We start from the raw sequence: 20,520 nt of genomic DNA on the forward strand, positions 1-20,520 counted from the left end.
GTGAGATTATTTGCATTAGAGATTGAATGAAGTTTGTGTGATTATTTGTATGTATTAACATAAGATAATATTAAGCATGGAAAAGTATAGATAACATAGTTTATGAACATTAAAGACATTTTTAGGATGAGTTTATTTTTGGAAAATAAAAGTCTTGTCACATCGTTTTTAAATCCAGTCAATTACTTGTTTCTTCGAGCAATACAAAAGACCAAACTGTAAAATCTCACAGGCAATGTAATGGTAAAAGAAATGTAACTTTGTGGTAATGTTTATGGTTGTTACCATCACCGTACAGAGGTCAATAACTGCCAATAACCTGAAGGAATGACTTGCATATTGATGTTGCTGCCACATTTTATTACAAAGATGAGACAAACATTTAACACAGTAACATCACACCCAGCTCCCCCCAACATGACATCACAACATACATAGTGTGAATATAACATACTTAATAATGTTGATAGGGCCACAACTAAATTATTTTTCTTAGAAATCAAATTGCAAACTGGGATGTTTTATGTTCAGAGAATATTGCTTGAATTTAGCCTGCAGAAAAATAATGAGCTTTTATTAATTTCATCAAACACACACACACACACACACACACACACACACACACACACACACACACACACACACACACACACACACACACACACACACACACACACACACACACACACACACACACACGGATGTTGTGGTAGTGTTTTGATCGGTCTAAACCAGGTTAATACGTGTATGTGTGCCAAAGTAGATTGGTTGATATGCTTGTAGAATGGCTTAAAGGTTTGTAAGCTGTTGCTAGGCATGTCAATTGGTTGCTAGGCTTGCAGTATCGTTGATAGGCTTGTTCAATGGTCGCTAGGCTTGTTGGTCTTTGCTAGGCTTGTTTATCTGTTGCTAGGCGTGTAGGTCAGTTGCTAGGCAGCACTTGAGACAGCAAGCTTCTTCAGATGGTCCATGAAGACCTGGAGGCTGACGTCATCCGTCAGGATTGGAGCCCCCGATTCCTGCAGGACAAAACGAACAGATTACACTCCAGATGAACAGACTACACTACAGATTAAACAACAGATTATCAGACTACTATACCATACTACATATAACATTCAAGATGAACAGACTACTACAAATAACACTCCAGATGAACAGACTACTATACTACAAATAACACTCCAGATTAACAGACTACTATACTACAAATAACACTCCAGATGAACAGACTACTATACTACAAATAACACTCCAGATGAACAGACTATACTACAAATAACTCTACAGATTAACAGACTTCACTACAGATGAACACATTCAACTAGATTAACAGACTACACCACAGATTAAAATACAGATTACAGACTACACTACAGATTAAATTAGAGATTAACAGACTGCACTACAGATTAAATTAGAGATTAACAGACTGCACTACAGATTAAATTAGAGATTAACAGACTGCACTACAGATTAAATTAGAGATTAACAGACTGCACTACAGATTAAATTAGAGATTAACAGACTGCACTACAGATTCAAGTAGAGATTAACAGACTGCACTACAGATTAAATTAGAGATTAACAGACTGCACTACAGATTCAAGTAGAGATTAACAGACTGCACTACAGATGATGCTACAGATTAACAGGCTCCAGTACAGATTCATAGATAACAGGGGACTCTGCAACAGGTGTATAAAAGGTCGCACCTGTCCCCAGTTATACATGTTGTTGTGGGTCTGGGATGGGTTCACTTTGGAGAGCAGGAACCGAGCCTGTGGAAACATCATCATCATCATCATCTCAACCAGCATAGTGTGTGTGTGTGTGTGTGTGTGTGTGTGTGTGTGTGTGTGTGTGTGTGTGTGTGTGTGTGTGTGTGTGTGTGTGTGTGTGTGTGTGTGTGTGTGTGTGTGTGTGTGTGTGTGTGTACCTGGCTCCCTCCGTGCTCAGTGTCTATGTAGCGGGGCATGGGGAAGCGTGTGTGCAGGAGCTCCTGGGCGTCGTCCACCGGCGCCTGCAGAAGATGCCGGAAGTTCTCGTACTCGGTCATCTCCTGGTAGCCCGCCTTCCTCCACTGGGCCACCATCTGGGGAGAGAGAGGGAGAGAGACACTCAGTTACCATCGAGAAAGAGAGAGGGAGAGAGGGAGAGAGAGAGAGAGAGACACTCAGTTACCATCTGGAGAGAGAGAGAGAGAGAGAGAGAGAGAGACTCAGTTACCATCGAGAGAGAGAGAGAGAGACACACTCAGTTACCATCGAGAGAGAGAGAGAGAGACACTCAGTTACCATCGAGAGAGAGAGAGAGACACTCAGTTACCATCGAGAGAGAGAGAGAGACACTCAGTTACCATCGAGAGAGAGAGAGAGACACTCAGTTACCATCGAGAGAGACACTCAGTTACCATCGAGAGAGACACTCAGTTACCATCGAGAGAGAGAGAGAGAGAGAGAGAGAGAGAGAGAGAGAGAGAGAGAGAGAGAGAGAGAGAGAGAGAGAGAGAGAGAGAGAGAGAGAGAGAGAGAGAGAGAGAGAGAGAGACTCAGTTACCATCTGGAGAGGGAGAGGGAGAGAGAGAGACTCAGTTACCATCGAGAGAGAGAGAAAGACAAAGACAAAGACAAAGACATGAGAAAGAGAAAGAGAGGGAGAGGGAGCGAGAGAGAGAGACTCAATTACCATCTAGAGCAGGTGTGTAACATATGGCCCGCGGGCCGTATGTTTGACACACCGGCCCGCGAGATGATATGATCAGGCCCGCGACTTGTAGAGCAGACAAAGTAAGCCTCTAGCGCACTCCTGTGATGAGTTATGATTTTTTAAAGAAATAACCAAAATTCTCACTCCCGCCGCTAGGAGGCAGCCAAAATAAAAAAAGGAAGGAATCCCACACTTTTTCTTGTTTCACCACAATGAAGAAGTTATCAAGGGTGACATCCCCATTACCAAAATGTCTTTGTCAAAAGAAGAAAAGTGGACAAGTGTGCAGAGTTTTCCAGGAAAAATGGACTGAGAATTATTTATTCATAGAGGTGAAGGCAAAAGCAGTGTGCTTGGTATGCAATCAGCAAGTTTCAGTGCTCAAAGAATATAATATTCGGTGCCACTATGAGACTCTTCATAAAGAAAAATATCACCATTTGAAAGGACAACTAAGAAAAGAGGAGGTAGGCAAATTGTGAGTTGGTCTGATGAAACAGCAGTCTACTTTTACTTTCAGCCGCGAGATCAGTGATGCAGCAGTGATCTGCCTTTGCCAACATTAGTCTGTCGAGGAACACTGTCGCAGATAGGGTAACAGAGCTCTCAGGAGACTTGGGCAGCCAAATGATTGACAAAATCTAGTCATTTATTGCTTTTTCGGTAGCAATTGATGAGAGCACTGATGTCATTGATATTGCTCAACTGGACATATTTATTCGGGGTGTTGATGAGACTTTGACAATCACCGAGGAGTTCCTTGAGGTGGTGCCTATGAAGGACACTACAACAGCGAATGACATATTCAGCTCTCTCGTCGGAGCACTGGACAAGGTCGGAGTGGACTGGTCCCGTGCCGTCAGCCTGGGTACAGCTGCCGCACCATCAATGGTCGGGAGAAAGGCAGGCATTGCGACAAAATTCCGAGGGAAAGTACAGACCGCGAATGAGGGACACGATTTTGGGGCATTTCACTGCATTTTGCATCAAGAAGCGTTGTGTTGCGAAACACAAAAAATGGATCGTGTTATGAGTGTGATTGTAAAAACTGTAAATTTCATCAGAGCGCGAGGTCTGAATCACCGTCCGTTTGACCTTTTCTCAGAGATAAAGACATTCAGGCTGGCGTACCATACCACACTGAAGTACGGTGGTTAAGCCGAGGTGCCGTGCTCAAGCGTTTCTTTGAGCTACGAGAGGAAATTGGACAGTTCATGGAGAAAAAGGGTGGCCCAGTGAAGGAACTTAAATGTCCGCAGTGGCTGCAGGATGTTGCCTTTATGGTGGATATTACACAGCACCTGAATAATCGTAACAAAATGTTGCAGGGCCGCAAAATAATTGTCATTCAGTATAACGACAGCATCCGCGCATTCAAGTTAAAACTGTCACTCTGGGAGACGCAGCTATCTAGTGGTGACAACGCCCATTCCCCATGGCCAACAGCTGTGCGTGCGGCGGGACGTGATGCTGATATGGATCAATAGACTATAAGATAACAGGATTGCTGACATCCAACTCGAGATAATTGACTTGCAGTGTGATACCAATGGGGAGGAGAAATTTGCAAATGTAGGCTGAATGATAAAGCATAGTACTGAAAAACAAAGCTAAAGATTTGGAGTTGACGTAGGTTATTTTGACATTATTTTACTGGTCTGGCCCACTTGAGATCAGATGGGCTGTATGTGGCCCTTGAACCAATGTGAGGTTGACAACCCTGATCGAGAGAGAGAGAGAGAGAGAGAGAGAGAGAGAGAGATAACATCTGGAGAGAGAGAGAGAGAAAGACACTCAGTTAGCATCGAGAGAGAGAGAGAGAGAAACTGAGCTCACATCTGGAGAGAGAGAGAAACTGAGCTAACATCTGGAGAGAGAGAGAGAGAGAGAGAGAGAGAGAGAGAGAGAGAGAGAGAGAGAGATAACATCTGGAGAGAGAGAAAGACACTCAGTTAGCATCGAGAGAGAGAGAGAGAGAGAGAGAGAGAGAGAGAGAGAGAGAGAGAGAGAGAGAGAGAGAGAGAGAGAGAGAGAGAGAGAGACTGGGCAACAGCAAGAGTGCTCTGTCACTTCCATGTTTGAGTGGGTGTGGTCAGGGTGTAAGGGGCGGGGCCTGTACCTCTCCATGGTAGATGAGGATCTGGAAGAAGGTGTCCATCAGCAGGATTCGGTCGGGCAGGATGCTGCTGCTGTCCAGCAGCACTGGCTGAAACCACAACGCACTCTTAGCCAATCACATCACGCCACCTCATCACACGCGTCACCAACGTTACCTAGCTTGAATTACTAGCCCTGTTCAGAACCAGCGGAACGCTTTGGAAAAACACCCTGACAGTTTAAAACATGAACCAGCACGCCAACACACCGGAGACATCATAGACACGCATAACCTAGCACATACGCGCAAGCATATATAGACCATATATTTAGACCTGCACAAAAAACGTGTGTGTGTTGTGGCGGCTACATGCTAACGTGTGTGTTTGTGTGTGTGTATACATATCAATATATATATATGCATGAGTGTGTGTGTGTGTGTATATGAGTGTGTGTGTGTGTGTGTGTGCGAACGCATGTGTGTGCACGTATGTATACAAGTGTGTGTATGTGTGCGTGTGTACGTGTGTGTACGTGCGTGCGTGTGTACGTGTGTGCATGTGTGTGTGCATGTGCGTGTGTACGTGTGTGTGTATGTGTGTGCGTGCTTGCGTGTGTGAGTGCGTGTGTTCATTTGTGAGTGCGTACGTGCGTGTGTATGTGTGAGTGCGTGCGTGTGTACATGTGTGTGTACGTGTGTGAGTTCATGTGCGTACCTCCGGGGGGCCGTTGAAGGAGTAGGCGTAGAGCACGGGCTGCACCATGATGAGCGCCTGGGTGAGGTCGTGCCTGACGAACTGGTGCCGGTAGTACGAGCTCTCGTCAGGGCTGTTGTTGAACACCTGCAGGAAGGGGGACCTGCGCAGGTGGAACATGAACTACACACACACACACACACACACACACACACACACACACACACACACACACACACACACACACACACACACACACACACACACACACACACACACACACACACACACACACACACACACACACACACACACACACACACAATTTAGGAGCGTAATAGTGTTATAAAGTGGAGTAATAGATGCCAGGGGTCAAGGGTCAGGGATCAGGGTTGTACCTAGGATGGGGTCATAGGGGTCAGGGTTGTACCTGGGATGGGGTCATATGGTACAGGGGTCATAGGGTCAGGGCTGTACCTGGGATGGGGTCAGGGGTCATAGGGTCAGGGCTGTACCTGGGATGGGGTCATAGGGATCAGGGGTCATAGGGTCAGGGCTGTACCTTGGATTAGGTCACAGGGGTCAGGGGTCATAGGGTCAGGGCTGTACCTGGGATGGGGTCAGGGGTCATAGGGGTCAGAGCTGTACCTGGGGGTAGAGGGAGAAGGTCTCGGAGAAGCGGAAGGAGTTGGGGTCGTCCTTGTGGTAGTCCCCGAACTTCTGGCAGAGCCTGATGAGCTGTCGGTCGAGCCAGCGCAGCACGTCGGGGCCCTCCTCGCTCTCTGCCCGCTGCACCGCCAGACGGGCCATCAAGATGGCCGCCGCCTCCTGGTCGAAGGACGCCGCGATGCTCTGGATCTGGGTCTGAGCGTCCGCCCAGCTGGGGGAGTGGGGGGGGGTGAGAGAGAGGGGGGAGGAGAGAGGGGGAGGAGAGAGAGAGAGAAAGAGAGAGGGGGGGGGTGTGAGAGAGAGAGAGAGAGAGAAAGAGAGAAAGAGAGAAAGAGAGAAAGAGAGAGAGAGAGAGAGAGAGAGAGAGAGAGAGAGAGAGAGAGAGAGAGAGAGAGAGAGAGAGAGAGAGAGAGAGAGAGAGAGAGAGAGAGAGAGAGAGAGAGAGAGAGAGAGAGAGAGAGAGAGACTCAGTCACTGTGTTCCCGTCATGCAGGGTAAACCGAGCCTGATCTTGGGTCAGGTGACTCCCTGACCCCTGGTCTGCACGGTGGTGGAGCGGTTGGGGGAGGCGTGTTGTGCCTCTGTTGGCGTGTGTGGGCGTGCGGTTTGTCGTACGTGTGTTGGCGAGTGTGGGGCCCACACTCACCAAGACACGTACGACAAACCGCACGCCCACACACGTACAAGATTCAGCACGCCCACACTGTGGGCGTGCTGAATCTCGTTCGTGTGTTCGCGTGGGTGGCCCTGCTGAGTCTGTGTCGTGTGTCGTGTGTGCGGCCGTGCACTCACTTGCGTGCGGTGGTGGTGACGCGGATGCGGCGCTGGCCGGAGGAGTGCTGGTACTGGGTCACGAACTGGAGGGCGCCCCGCCCGCCCTGGGGGATGGGAGCGTTGTGCTGGGAACACAAAAACACACACCTTTACAACGGTCCGTATGTCACACCTGGTCACACCTGGACACACCTGGTCACACCTGGTCACTCATGGTCACTCATGGTTAACCCTGTCTAAACCTGTTTCCACTCGATAATACCTGGACACACCTGGTTCAACCTGGTCACATCTGCCTCCGCTTGGTCACACCTGGTCACACCTGTCTAAACCTGGTTCAACCGGTCCGCACCTGGTTATGACATTGTCATTGGTCTGTTTATATCCATCATTTAAAGATCCTGCTCTACTTTAAACCTCTAGTTCGGCCAAACAGTCCACAGGTAGCCAAACATCATCTGGAGGTCCTGTCCCATAATGACCACTGGTTTGAGCCAACAGACATCTGGGAAAGCAGGGGACTTCAGCGGCCTTAGGAGTCACTTCCCATGACCTCTCTGCAAGCATAATGTCAACATGTTCCCACTGCCTGCTCGTGTTGGAGGAGGGGAACGCAGAGAACGCCTTACAGAACCAGGAAGACAGCGGGCACGGCCAATCCCATCCACAGAGACACCGGGCAGAGCCAATGAGAACCAAGGAGACATACGTAACAGCAAGGTAGCCCAACAGCTGAAGCCTGACAAGTTCATCTTCCCCATTATACGAGTTCCTGCAGGAAGTCAGGGGAGAGAGACGGGGTCATGTGATGTGTAACCATGGCGCATCAATCATTCACCCGCTGTGATAATTAAACATAAACACAGGGAGGGGCGCCAGACGGGGAAGAGCGAGTGAGGAAGGAAGAGGAGCGAAGACAAAGGGGAGAGGAGAGGCGCAAGGCAGCGCGAGGAAAGTCTCCGAAGAGAACATTCGATCGCGAGCGCTTTTTGTCCTTCGAGCGAAGCCGGTTTCTCTCTCAACGAGCCCAGAGAGCGAGGGGAGAGGAGCACGGAGCAAAGGAGCGAACGCAGCCGCGGTTGGTGATGTCAGCGCTCCGTGGTGTCGTCCCAGCGGGGGGGCGGGGCTAGGCGTTGGCGGCGGCCCCAGAGATGGAGGCGTGGGCGAGCGGCGTGTTCGGCGCCCTCGCGGCGCTCAACAGCGCGGCCAGTGTGGCCGGCAACCTGCTGGTCCTCCTCCTGCTGCTGCTGGACCGGGAGCTGCGGGCCGAGGCGTCGGCGCTCAGCCTCAGCCTGGCGCTCTCCGACCTGGGCCTGGGCCTCAGCGTGCTGCCGCTGGCCGCCCACAGCAGCCTGGCCGGGGGCCCGGCCGGCCCGGGGCCCCCGCTGTGCCAGGCGGCGGGCTTCCTGTCGGTGCTGCTGCAGACGGCGTCGCTGCACTCCCTGGCGTGGCTCACGCTGGGCCGCTACTCCCAGCTCTGCCTGGCGCTGGGCTCCGGGCGGCTGTGGGCGGGCCGCCGCACCCTGGGCCCGCTGCTGCTGCTCTGGGCCTTCTGCCTGCTCACCGCCGCGCTGCCGCTGCTGGGCGTGGGCCGCTACGCCTACAGCCGCTCCACCTTCCTGTGCGGCCCCGGGGTGGAGGCGGAGGCGGCGGAGGCGGCGGTGGCGGCGGGGGGGTGGGGCTTCAGCCTGTACGTGCTGCTGGTGGGCGCGCTCCTGCCGCTGGGGGCCGTGTGCGCGCTGCAGGCCTGCATGGCCGCCACGGCCCGGAGGCAGGCGCGGCGCGGCACCTTCGCCTGCAACCGGGACCACTGCTTCTACGTCCCCGCCAGCAGCTACAGCCGCACCGCAGGCCTGCTGCTCGCCACCTCAGGTCAGTGCACAGCCCGCCCTATTGGTCAGCCTCGGGACTATAGACCCGCCCTATTGGTCAGCCTCGGGACTATAGACCCGCCCTATTGGTCAGCCTCGGGACTATAGACCCGCCCTATTGGTCAGCCTCTGGACTATAGACCCGCCCTATTGGTCAGCCTCGGGACTATAGACCCGCCCTATTGGTCAGCCTCGGGATTATAGACCCGCCCTATTGGTCAGCCTCGGGACCATAGTCCCGCCCTATTGGTCAGCCTCAGGACCATAGTCCCGCCCTATTGGTCAGCCTCAGGACCTTAGTCCCGCCCTATTGGTCACCTTCAGGACAATAGCCTTTCCCCATTGGTCAGCCTGAGGATAATAACCTCTCCCTATTGCCCAGTCAATACTCCCTCCCTATTGGTCAGCCATGAGCCTTTTAAAGGGTAGCTATGTCCTACGTTTGAGAGCATATCTCTGTTCACGTCCGCCGTCGGTACGCTTCCTTAAGTTATGAAGTCTCCGCCCTGATGGGAGCTGGGCCAACATCCTTAACATTTATCATGCAGTCCGTACCGGTTTGTGCTCTTGTGTGTGTGTGTGTGTGTGTGCGTGCGTGATTGTGATGGTGCCCGTCTGTCGGTGTGCGTGTCCCAGGGTGTGTGTTGGTGTGCTGGCTGCCCTACATCTGCGTGGGCGTGTACCAGGCGGTGGGGGGGCGGGCCGTCCCGGCGGAGGTGAGCTGCCTGTCAGCCGGTCTGCTGCTGTGCTGCCCCTCCCTCAACCCCTGGAGCTTCTCCATGAGCCACACGTAAGACCCCCCCCCCCCCCCCTCCTCCTCCTCGTCCTCATCATCACCACCATAACGCCCTTCACTTACTGCAGATAGACCACCAAATAAAGGGTGTGTGTGTGTGTGTGTGTGTGTGTGTGTGTGTGTGTGTGTGTGTGTGTGTGTGTGTCTGTGTGTGTGTGTGTGTGTGTGTGTGTGTGTGTGTGTGTGTGTGAGCAGCAGCTACAGGGCCGCCCTGAGGAGAGCCGTTGCCAGGGTAACTCCGGTGTTCTACCGATCAGGAAAGACGCCCCAGAGTCCACCACAGAGCTCCGCCCACTCAACAACGGACCTGGCCAATCACAGCCGGGCGGCGATCACCCTACATCCGCCGCCGCTGACCCCGCCCCCCCCAGTGACCTCTGACCTCCGCCTACCTGGTTGACGACCTCGAGGTAGAGGGCCAGGGTGGTGCTGGGGTCCAGACCGCACATCTTCCACTGGCAGGTCCCCCCCGTGCCGATCTCCTGCACACACACACACACATTAAGACACACCAACATTAATATACACACACACACACACACACACACACACACACACACACACACACACACACACACACACACACACACACACACACACACACACACACACACACACACACACACACACACACACACACACACACACACACATTAAGACACACCAACATTAATACACACACAGACACACAGGCATACATTAATACAGACAAACACACACCCCCCAATACAGACATTAATGCCAACACAAACACATATACATTATTACACACACACACCTACACATGTACATGAATACACACAAACATACACACACATCAACACACACACACACACACACACACACACACACACACACACACACACACACACACACACACACACACACACACACACACACACACACACACACACACACACACACACACACACACACACACACACACACACACACACAAACCCCCCCAGAGCTGACTCACGTTCTCGGAGACACAGGGTCCCTTGGCGTTGAGGGACACGCACGGACCGATGGCCCCCGACACCTTGATCTCCCTGGAGGTCTGGGGGGGGGGAGGGGGGGGGGGGGGGGGGCGCATCATCACAACGCACTTACGTTACCACGACGATCACTACTGTTACCATGGATACCACTACTGTCAGCATTGTTACCATGACTACCACTACCACTACTATCCCCATGACTCAGTACCACCACCACCACCACCACCACCACACAACTACCACTTCTAGTACATACCGATTATTAAATACATGTTATATTCAGACTGTTAATATTGTATAGTTTAATTGAGGTTCTAAAGATGTGATCACACCGTTCTGATAGTTAAGATGTGATCACACTTTCTGATTGTTAAAAGGTGATCACATCCATTCAGATTTTTAAAATGTGATCACATCCATTCTGATTGTCGAAAGGTGATCACATCCATTCTGATTGTTAAGATGTGATCACACATTCTGATTGTTAAAAGGTAATCACATCCATTCTGATTGTTGTTAGGATGTGGACACACCCATTCTGATTGTTAAGATGTGATCACACATTCTGATTGTTAAAAGGTGATCACATCCATTCTGATTGTTGTTAGGATGTGATCTCATCCATTCTGATTTAAAATGTTATAACCACATCCATTCTGATTTAAAAGGTTGTAATCACATCCATTCTGATTGGTAAATGGGATCATCACCTCCATTCTGATGATCTTTGATCAGCTGAGTGTATGCTGATATATCAAAGGTGGATATGTATTGATCACAGAACAGCAATGCTTTTCTCCGGCTGACAATTCCTCTGAATGTGATTGGACATGAACAAATTAACCAATGGAGGTTAAACATGCGACATGAAGTGTAATTGGTGGAAATTCATGATTCCCAAATGTTCAATGTAAGGGTGATGGTTAAACTGATGAATAAAACTAAATTCTTTAAATTAAAACTAGTATTTCATGTGGGCAGCCAATAGTGCATAAAAATTATATTCAACATACTGTATATGAAGTATGTATGAACATATAGCAAGTAGCCTATATATGAACAAATATGAAGTATAAATTGACATATTTGAAGTCTACATGAACATATATGAATTATATATAAACATATATGAAATACATATGAATATATAGCATTTAACCTATATATTAATGTATGAAGTATATATGAACGTATATGAAGTATATATTCACGCACGCTCCCCAATATCCTGAGTTTGAGATCTCAATCCTGGGATATTGCCCGATATCCCGAGATAGCGAACCAATCAAATTGCGCCATTTTAGGAGGTTCACGTGTAGCATATACTAATAACTTATATCAAGTACATATGAACATATATCAAGTATATATGAACATATATCAAGTAAACATGAACGTATATGAAGTATAATTAAACGTATATCAAGTATATATGAAGTATATATGAAGGTATATGAAGTATATATGAAGGTATATGAAGTATATAAGGACGTATATGAAGGATATATGAAGTATATATGAAGTGTAAATGAAGCATATAAGGACGTATACGAAGTCTATATGAAGTGTATTTGAACATAATAACAGGGTGGGCACCTTGATCTCCAGCGTGGCTGCGAAGGCCATCTTGAAGGTTCCCTGCTCGTCTTTAGCGAACACTCTCTGGAACGTCTGCTTGAACAGCGACGTGTTGAAGGAGTCCGCCATCACCATGTAGCCTCTACAACACACACACACACGTTAGCATGTAGCCGCTACAACACACACACACACACACACGTTAGCATGTAGCCGCTACAACACACACACACACACGTTAGCATGTAGCCGCTACAACACACACACACACGTTAGCATGTAGCCGCTACAACACACACACACACACGTTAGCATGTAGCCGCTACAACACACTCACACACACATACACGTTAGCATGTAGCCGCTACAACACACACGCACACACATACATACACGTTAGCATGTAGCCGCTACAACACACACACACACACACACACACACACACACACACACACACACACACACACACACACACACACACACACACACACACACACACACACACACACACACACACACACACACACACACACACACACACACACACACACACACACGTTAGCATGTAGCCGCTACAGAACACACACACACACACATACACACACACACACATACACATACACGTTAGCATGTAGCCGCTACAACACACACACACACACACACACACGTACACGTTAGCATGTAGCTGCTACAATACACACACACACATACACACACACATGTAGCCGCTACAAAACACGCACACACACACACACATACACGTTAGCATGTAGCCGATACAACACAAACAAACAAACATTAGCATTTAGTCGCTATAATACACATACACACACGTTAGCATGTAGCCGCTACAACACTCACACGCACACACATACACACACACACACGTTACCATGTAGCCGCTATAACAAACACATTATAATCGCCAGTGTATGTATGTAAATGTGTATGTGTGATAGTGAGTGAGTGGTGTGTTGGTGAGCAGTACCCCGTATGGTTGGGGCAGCACTTCATCTCCAACAGCCCCGTCTGGTCCAGGGCGCAGGCGTAGATGTCCATGATGTGACCGTTAGCCGAGGCTCTGCTGGCCAGCGCCTCGTAGTGCTGACACACACACACACACACACACACACACACACACACACACACACACACACACACACACACACACACACACACACACACACACACACACACACACACACACACACACACACACACACACGTTGAGTACATGTAGGCTGTGTTCTACAGGTGTGTGTTGGCTGTGTTCTACAGGTGTGTTCTACAGGTGTAGTACATGTTGGCTTTGTTCTACAGGTGTGTTCTACAGGTGTGTTCTACAGGTGTAGTACATGTTGGCTTTGTTCTACAGGTGTGTTCTACAGGTGTGTTCTACAGGTGTGTTCTACAGGTGTGTTCTGCAGGTGTGGTACATGTTGGCTGTGTTCTACAGGTGTGTTCTACAGGTGTGTTCTACAGGTGTGTTCTACAGGTGTGTTCTACAGGTGTGTTCTACAGGTGTAGTACATGTAGGCTGGGTTCTACAGGTGTGTTCTACAGGTGTGGTACATGTAGGCTGTGTTCTACAGGTGTGTTCTACAGGTGTGTTCTTCAGGTGTGGTACATGTTGGCTGCGTTCTACAGGTGTAGTACCTTGGTGGACTTCTTCATGTACTTGGCGTTGTCCTTCTCGATGTCGTGCCAGGAGCGGATGGGGGTCTTGAGTTCATCCCCCACCACCATGCCTGGCCCCTGGGTGGCCGGGCCCCCGATGAAGGTCATGATGCGGGCCCCGGTGTTGGGGAAGGTGCACTGGGGGGAGGGGGGGGGGGGGGGCAGAGTAGCAGGCTCACTCCCACGCTAACCACAATACGGCTCCAAGCATATCCACTTAATACAACCAACCTCAGCCCACAGCACTAGCACAGGGCTAATGCTAACCTCAGCCCACAGCACCAGCACAGGGCTAATGCTAACCTCAGCCCACAGCACCAGCACAGGGCTAATGCTAACCTCAGCCCACAGCACTAGCACAGGGCTAATGCTAACGTCAGCCCACAGCACTAGCACAGGGCTAATGCTAACCCAGACCACAACACTAGCACAGGGCTAATGCTAACCTCAGCCCACAGCCCTAGCACAGGGCTAATGCTAACCCAGACGACAATACTAGCACAGGGCTAATGCTAACCTCAACCCACAGCACTAGCACAGGGCTAATGCTAACCTCAGCCCACAGCACTAGCACACTGCTAATGCTAACCTCAGCCCACAGCACTAGCACAGGGCTAATGCTAACCTCAGCCCACAGCACTAGCACAGGGCTAATGCTAACCCAGACCACAACACTAGCCCCAGGCTAATGCTTGACCACAACGATAGCACAGGGCTAATGCTAATGCTAGACAACAACAGGGCTAATGCTAACCCAGACCACAGCACTAGCATCAGGCTATTGCTTGACCACAACACTAGCACAAAGCTAACGCTAATGCTAGACCACAACATTAGCTCAAGGCTAATGCTAACCCATACCACAACACCAACTGCACCAAGCTTCCCCTCAGACCCAGAGGCTCACTATGGGCCGGTCCTAGTCCTCACCTCCAGCAGGCCCACGGCGATGGACATGGCCACGCCCAGAGAGCGGAGGGGTCTCTTGCCCTGCGTGACGGGCCACGGGTCTCTCTGCAGCTCCCCCAGAAGGTCTGTCAGGTTCATGTCAATCTTCTGCACCGGCTGGAGGAACCTGGGGAGCAATGATACCTGCGGTCATCGTTTAGGCCTCGATCAGGTCTACTGGGTCCTTCTAATCCTCCATGAGGTCTACTGGGTCCTTCTAGTCCTCCATGAGGTCTACTGGGTCCTTCTAGTCCACCATGAGGTCTACTGGGTCCTTCTAATCCTCCATGAGGTCAACTTGGTCCTTCTAATCCTCCATGAGGTCTACTGGGTCCTTGTAGTCCCCCATGAGGTCTACTGGGTCCTTCTAGTACGCTATAAGGTCTACTGGGTCCTTCTAGTAGACTATGAGGTCTACTGGGACCTTATAATCCGCCATGAGGTCTACTTGCTCTACTGGTACTTGATGTCACCTGTTCACAGGTAGACAGGTTGACAGGTAAACAGGAAGTCAGGTGGAAATACAAACTGGAAGACAGGTGGACATACAAACTGTAAGACAGGTAGACAGGTGGACAGACAGACAGACCGGTAGACAGGTGGACAGGTAGACTGGTAGACACAGGTGGACAGGTAGACAGACAGACAGACAGACAGACAGACAGACAGACAGGTACCTGTTGGATAATGGTGGCTGCGGGGCCTGTTGACCTCTGGCTCCCTGAGCAGCTGATGGCTTAGTCAGGCCCAGCATCTCCTACACACCAACACAATACGCACTTAATACACAACAACACAGTACACAACACAGTACACAGCACGCACTTAATACACAACATCGCAATACACAACACGCACTTAATATACAACAACACAATACACAACACCAGCTACACAACACACCCTTAATACACATCAACACAATGCACAACACACACAGTTGATAGCTGATAGCCATACTAGCGTGGGTTGACTGGCTGAAGCTGAACTCTACCGGCCCTAACCTTTGTCCCCAGCGCTCGACCTTAAAGGGCTCATGGCATGATGCCACCGGGTGCGGGTGTGATTAGCTGGTACAAGCCGATTGGCACAGGGAAGGAATGATTGATACAGTGACATCACAAGTGGGCTTGTCCACCCAGATATATGAAGGATAGATGAGCAACGTTTGCTACAGTCCACTGGGTAGGCCGGTATGCTGATCTATCCAGCGCGCATCTAGGTGGACACGTCCACTAGGGATGTCGCTACTAAAATCATTCCTTCCCTGTGCCGAACGGCTTGTACCAGCTAATCACACCCACACCTGGTGGCTCGAGATGAGCCCTTAACCCTGGCCCTCGATTCAGGAACACAGGACTGACATTACGTGTGGAACTGTACTAACCTTTGACCTGAATCCCAACCCATGACAACTAATATAACCTGATGAACACCTGTAGCTGTTTGGGTCTGATGTCTAACCCTAACCTTTGACCCGAACCTTAACCCTAACCCTAACCTTTGACCCTAACCCCAACCCTTGACCTAGTAACAGAAGGCGTCCTTACCGGCAGCAGCTTGGCGCTGAGGTCTAACCCTAACCTTTGACCTTAACACTAACCTTTGACCCTAACCCTAACCTTTGACCCGGTAACAGTACCCGACCCCACCTGCAGCTGCTTGGCGCTGAGGTCTAACCCTAACCTTTGACCTTAACCCCTAACCTTTGACCCAAACCTTAACCCTTGACCCTAACACTAACCTTTGACCCTAACCCTAACCTTTGACCCGGGAGCAGATCCTGTCCCCACCTGCAGCTGCTTGGCGCTGAGGTCCTTGGTGCCGCGAAACACGTAGCTCTTGGAGATGCCCTCACAGCCCAGCTCGTGGACCTGCACCATGCGGCCGAAGGTGATGAGCCCCACCAGGGCAGTAGGGGGCAGCAGAGAGAGGGACATCTGCAGGGACTCCTTCAGCGCCTGCAGGTCCTCGTCCTCCATGCACGTGTCCACCACGTACAGGAAGATCAGGGGCATCTGGGGCCCTCGCTGGGCGGACGAGAGACACCAGGAACACAGAGAGAGAGGGAGAGGGGGAGAGAGAGAGAGAGAGAGAGAGAGAGAGAGAGAGAGAGAGAGAGAGAGAGAGAGAGAGAGAGAGAGAGAGAGAGAGAGAGAAAGAGGTATTAGACATCAGACAGAGAGAGAGACAGAGACAGAGAGAGAGAGGAAGACAGAGACAGAGAGAGAAAGACAGAGAGAGAGAGAGAGAGAGGAAGACAGAGACAGAGACAGAGAGAGAGAGAGAGAGAGAGAGAGAGAGAGAGAGAGAGAGAGAGAGAGAGAGAGGTATCAGACATGAGACAGAGACAGAGACAGAGACAGAGAGAGGCACTAACAGAGCTAGATGATTATAGCCGCTAGCTCGCAGTAACAGTAGTAAGGAGAGCATACCTGGACGACGTATTCGATGGTGGAGAACTGGGGCAGCAGCTCCGCCGGTTGGTTGACCTCCGAGATACCGGTGTAGGTGGGGGGAAACTAGAGGAACAGACGCAGACGGTTAACCAGAGAGTTGACCCACCAAACGGCTGGTGGACCAGGGAAGGTGAGCTCACCTGGTTCCTCTGGTAGCAGAAATTACATGCCCACAGCTTGGCCCTGTAGTCCACCTGGCTGCAATGGAAGGGCAGACATTACTCCATCATGAAGGACTTAATACAACTAGAACAAGAACTAGAACTACAACTACAACTAGAACTACGACTAGAACTAAAACTAAACCTAACACTAGAACTACAACTAGAACTACAACTAGTACTACAACTACAACCACATCCAGAACGACAACTACATCGAAAACTAGAACATCTAAAACTAGAACTAGAGCTAGAACAACTACCTGAACTACAACTACAACCAAAACAACAACCAGAACTACAGCTAGAACAACTAGAACCACAACTAGAACCACAACTAGAACTAGAACTACAAATAGAACTACAGCTACAACTAGAAATACAACTAAACCAAGAACGACTACCAGAACTACAACCAGAACTACAACCAGAACTACAACCAGAACTACAACTAGAACTAGAACTACAACTAGAACTAAATCTAGAACGACAACCAGAACAACAACCAGAACTACAACCAGAACTACAACTAGAACTAAATCTAGAACGACAACCAGAACTACAACCAGAACAACAACCAGAACTAGAACTAGAACTAGAACGACAACCAGAACTACCACCAGAACTACAACCAGAGGCGCCGCCCTACAGCCGGCGTGCGGCGTGCAGCGGCGTGTGTCGGGACGCACCACAGCGGGTTGAGCACGGCGCGGCAGGTGGCGCGGCTGCACAGCACCGGTTCGTACTGGATGGGCGGCAGGTCGGGGCGCTCCCTCAGGGGGGTGAGCAGGGCGGCCAGCGGCACCACCATGCGGGTGGCCTCCAGCCGGCTGGAAGGCCACACGTTCCAGCTGAAGCGCACGCCGTCGCGCTCCTCGTTCTGACTGATGAACTCCGGGAAGGTCGCCATGACAACAGGGGCGGGGGGGGTCGTGTGTCCGTCTGCGGGGGGCCGAGAGTGAGGAGGAGGAGGAGGAGGAGGAGGAGGGAGATGAGAGCTTGCCTGAGCAGCGTTATCCACCGTGGCTAGTACCACTACCACTGCTGCTGACTTATTTTTACATGTTTGTATTTTTTTTTATCTTAATTACTTCATCTTGTGTTGCTTCTGCTATGTTGAGGTGCGTGGCTGTTGAGGAACCACGCCTAAGAATTTCACTCTTGTGTACTTAATAAGATGGAATAAAAGCAAATCTGATTCTGGATTCTGCGAGGGGCCGTCTGTCAGAGGACTGGTTCCCAGCGCGACTCTGAGTCTACCCTGGGGCCACTGGGCGGGTTCCAGAGATATGGTTTACAGAACAAGAATGACGACAGTCAATATGAAAATATGATGAATCTGTTGACTGATGCACAGCAATAAACTAAAGAGCAAAAAAATCATGCCTCGGCTTGTCCCATTATAAACGCCTACGACACTACAGTGGTGATAAAGGTAGGACAGGTGTGATAATAGCATAATACGAGGCCCTCGGACACTACAGTGGTGATAATAGGATGATACTAGGTCCTAGGACACTACAGTGGTGATAATAGGATGATACTAGGTCCTAGGACACTACAGTGGTGGTAATAGGATGATACTAGGTCCTAGGACACTACAGTAGTGATAATAGGATGATACTAGGTCCTAGGACACTACAGTAGTGATTATAGGATGATACTAGGTCCTAGGACACTACAGTGGTGATAATAGGATGATACTAGGTCCTAGGACACTACAGTGGTGATAATAGGATGATTATAGATCCTAGAACACTACACTATTGATAATAGAATACTAGTTCCTAAGACACTACAGTAGTGACAATATGATAATGCTAGGTCCTAGGACACGACAGTAGGGATAAAAGGATAATAATAGGTCCTAGGACACGACAGTAGGGATAAAAGGATGATAATAGGTCCTCGGACACTATAGTAGGGATAATAGGATAATACTAGGTCCTCGGACACTACAGTAGTGAAACTAGGATAGGACACTACAGTAATGATAATGAAGAACTGCTTCAGAAGCAGGGATTAAAATACACATTAAAGCAATCTGGTAAACAACGCAACGCCATTGAGCTGCACCTCAGAGCAAAGTTCAATAAAGCAATTCAGGTCGTATCGGCTCAGGGTCTATCGTCACAGGATGACATCTGATCTTCACCTTTATTAAAGTGATCCCAGGATGAGACGTGATCAGACACGGATAGTTCAATCATTCAATATGATCAGACAGGAGTAGTTAAAATCAATAAATTCACCTTGATCGGACAGTAGTTTAGATAAACCAATTAATCTCGATCTGACAGTAGTTTAGATAAACTAATTCATCTCGATCTGACAGTAGTTTAGATAAACCAATTCATCTTGATCGGAGAGAAGTTTAAATCAACCAATTCAGCAGGACCAGACAGTGGTTTAGATAAACCAAATCATCGGGATCAGACAGCAGTTTAGATAAACCAATCCATCAGGATCAGACAAGAGTGTTAAGATCATTTCCATTAAATGCTGTCAACAACAAACTGGGAGACTTCTTTATAACGTTATGTGCCTTCAGACCAAAATGTTAACTAGTGATGTTAACCAGTGATGTTACTAGAGATATCCTTCGTGTTTTAGACTAGTTGTTTCTTTTTGCTAAACTTGATCGCTGGACGGGTGAGAAACACAACTAGGAGCTAGTTAGCCGGCTAGTCAGCACACCAGTCCCTCAAGTCAATATGCACTGCGATGACACTTCATAAACACATACATACACACACACAGACACAGACACACACACACAACCTGGGGGAACCATGCGTTCATTCAAGATGCAGAGCAAACAATACGTGGTGATATGAAAAGTTGACATAGTTGACACACCTGATGTGGAGAGCCGATCCTGAGCGGGTCTGGGGTCAGTGATGCACTGAGCAAAACACACTGACGACGTAGCAACAACATGGCTGCTGCCGCTGCCGCGTCCGCGTCACTTCGCCGCGCTGCCACGTTGAAGCGCATTCATATCAGGGCCGCCGCGCTCCGCCGCTGCCACCGCGCGACGCGCCTTGACGCTCTCTGCCACGTCAAGGCCGCCGCCCCTGTCAGC

The 20,520-nt window shown here is 49.7% G+C and overlaps 2 protein-coding genes across 2 annotated transcripts; one reads left to right on the top strand and one right to left on the bottom strand.

Annotated features, from left to right (window-relative positions):
* Positions 1 to 120: 120 nt before the first annotated feature.
* On the bottom strand, positions 121 to 20,345 carry sec23a (Sec23 homolog A, coat complex II component). Its single transcript, XM_056590759.1, has 19 exons — positions 20,295 to 20,345; positions 18,125 to 18,377; positions 17,415 to 17,472; positions 17,251 to 17,337; positions 16,609 to 16,845; positions 15,493 to 15,572; positions 14,798 to 14,942; positions 13,847 to 14,005; positions 13,179 to 13,294; positions 12,209 to 12,332; positions 10,591 to 10,671; positions 10,004 to 10,093; positions 6,963 to 7,069; positions 6,150 to 6,381; positions 5,523 to 5,684; positions 4,829 to 4,915; positions 1,940 to 2,095; positions 1,716 to 1,781; positions 121 to 1,019 (listed from the first exon to the last, which is right to left on the bottom strand). The coding sequence occupies exons 2-19, from the start codon at positions 18,343 to 18,345 to the stop codon at positions 930 to 932; spliced, it is 2,298 nt and encodes a 765-aa protein (XP_056446734.1). The 5' UTR covers positions 18,346 to 18,377; positions 20,295 to 20,345; the 3' UTR covers positions 121 to 929.
* On the top strand, positions 7,715 to 10,101 carry LOC130382839 (melatonin receptor type 1B-B). Its single transcript, XM_056590760.1, has 3 exons — positions 7,715 to 8,816; positions 9,452 to 9,605; positions 9,807 to 10,101. The coding sequence occupies exons 1-3, from the start codon at positions 8,096 to 8,098 to the stop codon at positions 10,009 to 10,011; spliced, it is 1,080 nt and encodes a 359-aa protein (XP_056446735.1). The 5' UTR covers positions 7,715 to 8,095; the 3' UTR covers positions 10,012 to 10,101.
* Positions 20,346 to 20,520: the final 175 nt, after the last annotated feature.

Source organism: Gadus chalcogrammus, chromosome 5, assembly GCF_026213295.1.
Source record: "Gadus chalcogrammus isolate NIFS_2021 chromosome 5, NIFS_Gcha_1.0, whole genome shotgun sequence".
Lineage (NCBI taxonomy): Eukaryota > Metazoa > Chordata > Actinopteri > Gadiformes > Gadidae > Gadus > Gadus chalcogrammus.

Coding starts and splice junctions, on each gene's coding strand:
- LOC130382839 (XM_056590760.1), top strand. CDS start 8,096: ATGGAGGCGTGGGCGAGCGGCGTGTTCGGCGCCCTCGCGGCGCTCAAC. Junction 8,817..9,451: donor CCTGCTGCTCGCCACCTCAG/GTCAGTGCACAG, acceptor TGCGTGTCCCAG/GGTGTGTGTTGGTGTGCTGG. Junction 9,606..9,806: donor AGCTTCTCCATGAGCCACAC/GTAAGACCCCCC, acceptor GTGTGTGAGCAG/CAGCTACAGGGCCGCCCTGA.
- sec23a (XM_056590759.1), bottom strand. CDS start 18,345: ATGGCGACCTTCCCGGAGTTCATCAGTCAGAACGAGGAGCGCGACGGC. Junction 13,295..13,846: donor ACATGAAGAAGTCCACCAAG/GTACTACACCTG, acceptor TGTGTGTGTCAG/CACTACGAGGCGCTGGCCAG. Junction 1,782..1,939: donor CTGAGCACGGAGGGAGCCAG/GTACACACACAC, acceptor ATGTTTCCACAG/GCTCGGTTCCTGCTCTCCAA.